The following is a 9,564-nucleotide window of genomic DNA, read 5'->3' on the forward strand; positions in this document are numbered from 1 at the left end:
TATATCATCATTGTTTCTTAAAGCTGAATAGTACTCCATGGTATACATATACCACAGTTTATTAATCCGCTCATGTATTGATGGACACTTGGGTTGTTTCCACATCTTTGCAATTGTGAATTGTGCTGCTATAAACAGAACATTTCATTTTTAACACATTTGGGAGCTGAGGCTCCCACACGCGAAAGCCTGCTGTGCCCGCCTTCTAGAGAATCGCCCCCTTTGAACACCTAAGCAGAGTTCCCAGGTGAGTCAGGGTCCCCGTCCACCCTCCATCCTCGGAGAGCAGCCCTGGGCTCCTACTCGGATCCCCAGGAGGTCTCTCCCACCGACCACCATCACCTGCTGTACCAAGTTCTCAGCCTTGGAATCTCCCTCCAGCAAGGTTAGAAAGTGTGGGGGAGAAAAACCCTTCACACACAGAAACATTAAACAAATTGGGGCTTTTATTTACATAATAGGGCAAGAAAGGATACAAAAGAAGCTTCTCTGTCAAGCACATGATGGGAAAGCTCTAGAACTTGATTCTCAGTAGGGTGCGGGCCCTCATATTTAAAAAAAAAAAGTTAAAGATGAAGAAAAGGTAAAAAGGTAAACTGAGACGGGATCCAAGTTCGTAAGCTCAAGGAACAAAGAACGAGAAAAACACAGGAGCCTCACAGGAGAAATGATGACTCAGGCGAGTGACAGTTTGAAGTTCATCTTCTGTACCCATGAACCTGACTCCCGGGACAATCCCTGCGAGGTTTTGACTTTGGACATTTCTGGGTTAATGCTCAACCAGGCTTTAAGAATTTCAGGGCCAAATGTGCTGGACTGAACAGTCTGTCCAATTTGGGGGGTGGGGAAGCTCTTTTTTAGACAGACTCCCAGGCAAGGAAAAGGCCTCAGCAGCTCTGGTCCCTTCCTGGGGTCCCCTTCCACGTCCCCACGAGGAGTCAGTCAGCTCCTTGGGGTCACAGGGGAGGGTGTCCTCCAGACCTCCTGTCTTCATTCCCTGTGACTGGCAGCCCCCACAGGGCCTGACTCGCTTCCCCACTAACTGCGTGGCCGCTTCTCCCACTTGCGTCTCTCTCTGCTCTTCCCCGACCCCCAGAGTGCGGGGCAAGCTGTCGTTACCTCGCATGTGTGCGCATGTGCCATTATCAACTTTCATCCCTCATGCTAAAACAAGATCACCTGTTTCCTCTCCTCCTCAAATATTAATGATGCAAGAATTGGTTTCCAGTTTCTCTTCAACATGAGGTCAAAGCTTCAGAAAGCAAAGTCTAGCTTCACAGCTACGACCTTCTCCTCCACCCATTCCTTTTTCTGTCCCTCTGTCTGTCTTGCTACCTTCTCACCTCCCAGTGACTTCTAGTTGGGCTTGATCAAAGCAGCATGAGCGTCGTGGCCTCCCTTCCACCTACGTGACAACAGGTAGGTGTGGCCGCTGACCCTGCAGACTGGTCAGCAAAAACCACTTTGGCCTTCCGGATATGTGGAAAATAAAGTCAGAACAGTGGCCTGCGGTGGGGTTGGCAGGGGGGCGCGGTGTGAGGGACCCGCTCTTTCCTTCACCTCCCTGTCCAGTGGCAGTCCTCGTTTCATCCCTGGTGGGTGTCAGGCCTGGGACGCGTGCCCATGCCAACCTTCGAGTCCAGGTGAGATGAGGTCAGACCAGCCAGCGTGGAAGAGGAAAGGAAGCTACAAAGGCAGCCAGTGTGAGCTCATGGCCTCGGAGGGGTTTTAAGCACCAGCCACGGCACTTCTGGCCACCCAGCTCCCCTGACCCCACCTAGAGGCACAGGCCCAGCCCGCCAGACTCCCCAACAGTGATGCTCCAGACCCGCCTCCTGGACTGCCCCCAGCGCCCCCGTCCTCTTGCCTTGGTTCCACTTCCTCCACGCTTGTCTCCTACTTACTGGTTCCCTCTCTAAATGCACACGTTCATTCCCAGATGCTCTCTCTCTCTCTCTCTCTCTCTCTCAGCCCCTGCCAGCGCGCAGCTGTCAGGAGTGGGCAGATGCTGCCAGGATCCCGATCGAAGCCAGCTGCACCCTTGCTGGAGAGTCTGGCTGGCCCCAAAGTCCCAGCTGGGCCAAACTGGGCCACACCAGGCACCACAGCCCTCAGGACTGTCCCTCGGCCAATCCGTCCCAGCCACCCATCCCGCATCTGAACTTGCCCTTCCTCCTCCCCTCCTTGCCAGCCGCACGACCTTGCAAAGATGGAGGAAAATGACAAGCTTTTATCTACTTTAAACAGCCATGACATACTTTCGACACAGTTTTCAAAGCATCATAGCCTTCAAAGAGGTTTTGTCTTCCTTCCTTCTTCTCAAGCCTGTAATTCAACTCCTGGTGACAGAGTGGCGGAGGAAGGAGATGGGGGAGGACAACTTGGGACATAAACGGCTCCTTAGCTGCCCTCAGAACAGAGGCAGCCAAGGGCCGTGAGTGCCCATCAGCCCGTGACCGTCCCAGGAGGACACAGAAAATCATCTGAGGTCAGCATCCTCTCATCCCCCCGCAATCGCCACTCTGCTCCCCACGCTCGAATCTGCCCGGTGTTGGCCTCCATCGGCACCCGCCACCTTCCCCGAAGGCTCAGGCTTTAGCAAACCAACTCAAATCCCAAACCCAACCTCGGCCTGATTCTCTGCGGGACTGACCACGGGATCCACACGTGTGTGAGAGACGAGAAAAGCTCAGCAGGTGGGCAGGGATGACTCATTCATCACACTCATCCGAGTCAACAAAGAAAGACATTTTTTCTCCTCCAAGTCTGCCGTGAGTTCAAGTCTGAAATGCTCCTGGATCCGCACTGTCCCGGCTCCATCACTCCGCGGCGCCCGCCCAAGCAGCTCCCCTGTCAGCGCACGAAGGAAACCACGCTGGTGGTGACCGCGAAGGGGGCGGCGTAGGCTGCGGCGAATCCCTGCAGGCCGATGACCACGTAGCGGCATCCTTTGGTGATGACCTTCCCGACGTTCTGGTTTTAGGAATAGAAGAGAAAAGCAAAGGATTCAGTCAGGCATCGTTTGAGTTCTGCCGAGAGCCATGGTGACTTACTTAAAGAATCATTTTTCCTCATTCTTCCAGGCAAAGTAGCAAGTTCCCGTGTTTCCGCATCCCTGGGGGAAGATTCCCACCCCAGTCTAAGAACATGTGGGGACTCAGAACAGACATCTCCCCGCAAGGTGCTTTCAAGCACAGCAGATTTCCAGATAATTCGGAGACTTTCTTAGAAACAGGAGTGAGGCTGCCAATTCTAAAACTAACCCAGTTTGTTTTATTTTTTAAACCAAAGTCCACTCTTCTTCTAGCTGAAAGTTCTAGCTAAAAGTTACTGGACCACCTGAAGGCTGGGTCAAGTTTTCCTTCCTTCACCTTATCAGAAAGCCCATCCTGTCCTCCTTCTACCTCCAGGGCATATTCCTGTCTGACCTGTGCATTTGTCCCTCTGTAGCCTTCTGCCATTCCCTAATTGCTGCGTGCGTGCGTGCACACACACACACACACACACACACACACACACACACACACACACACACACACGTCTTGCGGTTCCAATACAATTATAAGCTCTGGAGGGCAAGGACTGGGCTTTCTTGGTACTCACTCCTCCTCTTCCTTCTCCGCAAGGCTGGACAGGGGACATCCAAAGGATTCCAGTGGGATTGCAACAGAAAAACGAAGACCACCACGACCAACTAGCATTTACCGCATAGTTGCCCCCTGGTCTTCTCCCCTCCCCCAGCTTCTGCCATCGCTCTCAGTGACATCAATGTCCATGCAGATGACCTGTGCCTTATCTCACACAGCTTGACTCTCCGCCCTTTGACTTTTCCAGCTCCTGTAACCACTAGGAATGTTTTCATTTAAAATTCCTGATCACAATCACAAACCTTATTTTGACTTCCAATGCTGCCGGCAAACCTACTGTACCTGTCTAGTTGGGTAACTTTCCCTCGCTCCCAGGCACTACCTCCTACCCTCTCCTTTCTCCTCAACGCATGCACACGCGCGCGTGCACACACACACACGCGCGCGTGCACACACACACACACACACACACACACACACACACGTCTCTGTACCTTCACTGGAAGGTACCACTTTATTTTCCACTGAAGAAAACCAGACGTTATCAGGGAATGCATTTGTCTTCCCACCACTCTGCACAGACCAACCTGTGTGTGCCCCGGCCTCCCCGACCTTGCCTGTGCCTTCTTCCCCAGGGCCATCCCCTGACACTTGCTGTGGGTCCCTCTCTCACCCTGCTCTTGGCTCTGCCCTCTGCAGCCTCATTCTCTTTCCCTCCCTGGATGGGTCCCGTAGCTTACACCTACGCTCGGCTGTCGCCTTCACGCCACAGCCTGCCCTCAGTCTCTGACCTCCTTCAACCAAAGCAAGCGACACAGCCACCCCCATGTGCTGCCTCCACTTCCGCACTTCCTGTTCCCTCGGACGCTGGCTCTTTCCTCCCCCCACCCAGGCACTGCTTGGTCACGGACATCTACAAGTTCCATGTGCTGGACCCAATGGACGCTCCTGTCTCCCTCTCCCCAATCTCTCAGCGGCTTCTGATATACTTCATGAAATAATCATCTTTGATTCCATATTCTCTTGGTTCTCCCCATCTTACAGGGAGCTCCTCCTCAGCTTTCTTTGCTAGGCTGTCCCCCTACCAAACTTTAAAGTGCTGGAGCTCTTCAGTGCGCAGTCCTGGGTCCTACTTTCTCTCTCTCTCTCTCTCTCGCTCTCTCTCTCTTGCCCTCTGTCTCTCTTTTTCCCTGTGATTTCTCCTTTGGTGGTCTCTTCTATTACCAATGACTCTGAGTATTTCCTGGATGCCAATAACTCTTCAGCTCAGACTCAAATATTCAACTCTCTACTTGAGATCTCCACTTTCTGAGAGCACACAAATCCTCTGGCGTACACTCTCCCTGGTAGCACCAAACAAATAAAGTTAACTTTGATTGGCTACTGGTATGTCCCTGGTGGCTTTTGGCTATGGGGCTTCAAGGAGAAACAAGGACAGAGAGGTTACATTTATCCAAGTTTATGTACCCGGTAAGAGGCAGAGCTGAAGTTCAATCCCAAAGAAATCTCACCTCAGAGCCTGCGCCCTCAACCCCCGTGTATACTTCCCTTCTTTAATAAAGGCAGTAGGTAACCTTGTAGTGAGCTGCTGATGGCCTGGCCTTGAATTTCAGCTCCGTCACTTACTTAACTAGTTTTCCATGTCCTCAGTTTCCTCCCCAGTACAATGGGAACATTTAGTAACCACCTCATTGGGCTGTTGAGAGGATTAAATGAGTTCATGCAAGGAAAGCAGAGCAAATGCCTCACCATGTGAGCTGTTATTATGGAAAATAACATCTGCTTCTTTTTATTACATACACAGTAATTTAGGTTTGTGGTGGTGATATATAAATCCAAGATATTTTTATCTGTTCAGGGAAGTTTCTTAAGAGTATAATTCCCTATGATTTCTGGCTTACTTGGGATTTTGTAGTTTAAATGACAGAGTCCCCTCAATAAGATAATGAAGGTGGGGACTTCGTTATGCCCTATACTGTATCCACAGCAGGTAGAAAGAGCCTGTTTCCTTCGGTACCTCTCCCGCTAAACGAGGAGCTCTGGGGAAATCAGGTAATGTCTATGTCTTCTCTAGACACTGCTTGCCTGAATCCTACCGCGTTGATTTCTCAGTGAGACAGTGAGCTGGGGCGTGCTGCAAGCATTTGGGGGCAAAAGGGGGCATGAGGCTGCTAAGAGATATCCTTCTCTAAATGTGTGATAGGAATCACTGGGAGAATTATATGTTCGAAACAAACAACAACAAAAAAAACCCCTTTATTCTGTGGCATAAGTATAGCAATCAAGAGCGAGCCTTTATAAACAAGGCCACCACAATCACGACTGTCTGCGTTAAATTTGACATTTTTGGTATTTGTGCATCCATTTTCCTCAGCCTGTTATTTTTTAAAAAGCTGAGTGTCACTTCATCTTTGCAATTTAGAAAAAAAAAATCGACTAACATAGCTCATTAACTGGAACACTGTCAAAAATACAGATTTGAGAAACGAAATGCAAAGAAATGTAAACTATGTATCAATCACCATTGCAGCGTCATTTGAGAGAGCAGATTTGGGATTCTTTGATCTGAGTATAGCATTCTGCCCAACGGAGCTCTCAAAGGGGCTCTGGGGAATGGGGGAGCAGAGAGAGGGAACCTACTTTCTTTCCCTACGTTGGAGCCTGGTTATCTCTTGGTTGGCTCCAAGAAAGTAGAAGCTGAAGTTGCTCTTTTGAAGGGCAGAAAGGCCACGTCCAACCCTAACCTGACAACGTCCTCTCCCCTGGCCTTCTGGCTCACACTGTTGAACTGGTGTGTCACACTCTGGAGCTTTCCTGCCCACAACTCTGCTTGCAATGTCCCTTGATCTTGGATGACACTCCTTCTCTATCTCGGGAAAGCTTTATTTTCAGTTAAGGCAAAATTCACATAACATAAAATTCGCCACTTTAAAGTGTATAGTTCAGTGGCATTTAGTACATTTACAATGTTGTGCAGCTACCACTTCTCTCTAGCGGTGGTGGGGGACGCAAACCCACGCCCCATTACGCAGCTGCTCTGCACTCCTCCGTCCCAGTCCCTGGCAACCACCAAGCTGCGTTCTATCTGGATTGACCTAGTCTGGATATTTCGTACAAATGGAATCACAATCCAATATGGTACCTGTGGGTCTGGCTTATTTCACTTAGCATAATGTTTTCAGAGGTTCATCTATATTACAGTAAGTATTAGGATTTCCTTTTTGTGGCTGAATAATATTCCATCGTACGTACATATCACATTTTGTTTATCGATTCATCAGTTGATGGACATTTGGGTTGTTTCCACCTTTTGGCTATTGTAAATAATGCTTCTATGAACATGTGTGTATAAATATTTGTTTGAGTACCTGTTTTCAATTATTTTGGTTGTATCCCTAGAAGTGGAATTGCTGAATCATAGGGTAGTTTTACGTTTAACTTTTTGAGGACCTGCCAAATTCTTTTCCACAGTGGCTGCGCCATTTTACATTCCCACCAGCGATGTACAAGGTTTCCAATTTCTCCACATCCTCGCTAACATTTATTTGGCGTTTGCTGTTTTTTTTAAGAGTAGCCATCCTAAATGGTATTATGTGGTACTTCATCAGTATCTGGTGAAATCTGAACTCATCCTTCTATGCCCAGTTTTCACATCACTGTGATTTGAATGAAGACTTTCCTGACCTCACAGCCTCACCTGGGAGGTGCTAACTGCCTTAGCTCTGTGCCAGCCACCTTCACAGTGGTGGCCCAGCCATACCAGTGTCTCCCTGGGAGGCTGGGGACTTCTCCAGGGCAGGACTGCATCATAAGCATTGTGGTTAGCACAATGCCTGGCGCACAGTGAGTGCTTCTAGAACATCATCGAGTGCTGAACCCTGAGCAGAGGTTTTATCAGTTCACAGCAAATGATGGCTTCTTCGTGCTCAGCTGGGACGGGGAAGAGAAATGATTAGTCCTAGTGCGACTCTAAGCCAGAAAGACCCAACTTTATAGCTTTTATTAGTATATTTTACCACTGCTTGCTGTGTACCACTCCAAAAGCTGCTGACACACCTTTAAAGAGGGTGACAAACCTCAGCTCCCAGGCATGGAGACTGAAGGCTGCAGGTATGATAAGACGCAGCTAGAGGACACAGATCTCTGGACAATAAAGCAGGCGGGGGCCATGGCCTTTGGCCAGGACACAATGACTATTGTAACTTTTTTTCTCAGTATCCTTGTCCAGGCGAGAGGAGCTTCCAGAAGCGGCTTTGAGTGCTTCCAGGCAGAGGCACCTGGGAATTGCCTTTGGGCTCTGACTTCGAGAAGCAAACTGTCATTTATCCCCCATTCACCCTTCCTGTCCCTCTCCCGGCAGCCGTCCCCTAAGGTAAAAGGCAGAGCGTTTGGAGGCCCCAGGGGGCACAGTTGGCTAACACGAGTGCATATCTGTATCTTTACTGAGCTCCCAGGCCCTAGAAATAACCCGGGTCATATTTGGGGGGAGTAACCAAAACATTTCTCAGCTAGTGGGGTAAGCTGGAGAGGCTGTTACCGGAAAACAGATAAAGGGGGCTGCAACTCCTTTCTTCCAACTGGGTCACCTTCTACAAGTCACCTGACCGCGCTAACGCTTCAGTATTCCCATCCGCAATATGGGGCCACTGACTCCTGCTAAGAGCCTTGGTAAGAGCCCTTGAGAATGTGCTGACCCTCCAGCCGCGGGCCGATCTCGCTTATTTGATGACTTGCCACTCCTGCGTTCCCTCTGGCGAGGGAGTGGAGGCCCGGGAAGTGAGGGGTCGCAGGGGCAGCCCCCAGGAGAAGCTGAGCTGAGCAGGCGGTCAGGACCCGCCCGGAGCCCCGGCGCCGGCGAAGCGCCAAGCCCCGCGGGGCAGAGCGCGGGCCGGGACACCGCGGGCCCCGGCCCCCGGGCGAGGCCGGCGCAGGGCCCCTACCTTGCCGTACTTCTTCAGCTTCTGCCGGTACCTCCGCTTGGGCTTCTCGCCCGGGCCGGGCTCGTCCAGCGGCTCGTAGCGCTCGGGCAGGGCGGCGAGGTGCACTTGCCGCGCGCCCCGGGCCCCCGGGCGCCGCCCGCCCGCCGCGCCCTCCGCCGGCCCCGCCGCCTCGTCCCCGCACTCCAGGTGCTCCAGGATGGGCGCCGCCTCCTCGTCCCCCGCCGTCCGCCCTCGCGCTCGGGGCCGGCGAGCCGCCTTGCTTCGGAGCCTCGTTCCCACCGTCATGATGCCGCGGCCCCTCCGGCGAAGGTCCGAGCGCGAAGACGCCGACCTTCGCTCCCCGCCCGCTCCTCCGCCCCGGCCGCCCGCCCCAGCCCGGACGGGGAAGGGGACTCGGGGGTCGGGGTCGCAGCGCCCCCTGGCCGCGGGGCCCGGGATGGCTGCGGCTCCGCTGGGGACCGGCCTCCCTTGGCAGCAAGAGCGCTCGGCGCATCCCGCAGCCGCATCCCACCTGTAGCCGAAGGGGTGCAGAACACACCGAGAGCTCAGTGCACAGTGAACATGCAAAACACGTTCAACTGCGCTTGCGACGGAATTAATGAACCCCAAATAATGGGACCCCATTGCCCACGTTCAAATGGGCACATAGGATAGTGATAAAAAGGATCCCACTCTGTGGCTTTGGGGAGATGGTCACGGTAACACGACATTCATGGGAGTGCGTGTTGGTGGCAAGCCTTGGGAAAGGCGATCAGAAAATATGTACCGAGAGTCTTAAAAAATGTCTACATCCTTCTAGGAAATAATCAGAACCGCAAGGCAATGCATCAGCGGTGTCCGTTCATCTGACGCACAGCGATTCGTAGTGAAAAATGGAGCAAATCAACGAGGATGGGCTGACTACATTGCGGTGCAGACATACGACAGCCTGCGATGCAATCATTAAAATCATGATTCTCAAGAACATCACCCTGTGAGACACGCGTTCTCGGTGTCCTGTGCATCTCAGACTGCTGGAATGCCTTATTTTGTTATGT

At 51.8% G+C, this 9,564-nt stretch overlaps 1 protein-coding gene across 1 annotated transcript; it reads right to left on the bottom strand.

The window, feature by feature from the left end:
* Window positions 1–444: 444 nt before the first annotated feature.
* On the bottom strand, window positions 445–8,850 carry LOC105814613 (chromosome unknown open reading frame, human C1orf115). The gene is made up of 2 exons (XM_012649663.1): window positions 8,528–8,850; window positions 445–2,973 (listed from the first exon to the last, which is right to left on the bottom strand). The coding sequence occupies exons 1-2, from the start codon at window positions 8,810–8,812 to the stop codon at window positions 2,854–2,856; spliced, it is 405 nt and encodes a 134-aa protein (XP_012505117.1). The 5' UTR covers window positions 8,813–8,850; the 3' UTR covers window positions 445–2,853.
* Window positions 8,851–9,564: the final 714 nt, after the last annotated feature.

This window comes from Propithecus coquereli, unplaced genomic scaffold (assembly GCF_000956105.1).
Source record: "Propithecus coquereli isolate 6110/MARCELLA unplaced genomic scaffold, Pcoq_1.0 Scaffold300, whole genome shotgun sequence".
Taxonomy (NCBI): Eukaryota; Metazoa; Chordata; class Mammalia; order Primates; family Indriidae; genus Propithecus; species Propithecus coquereli.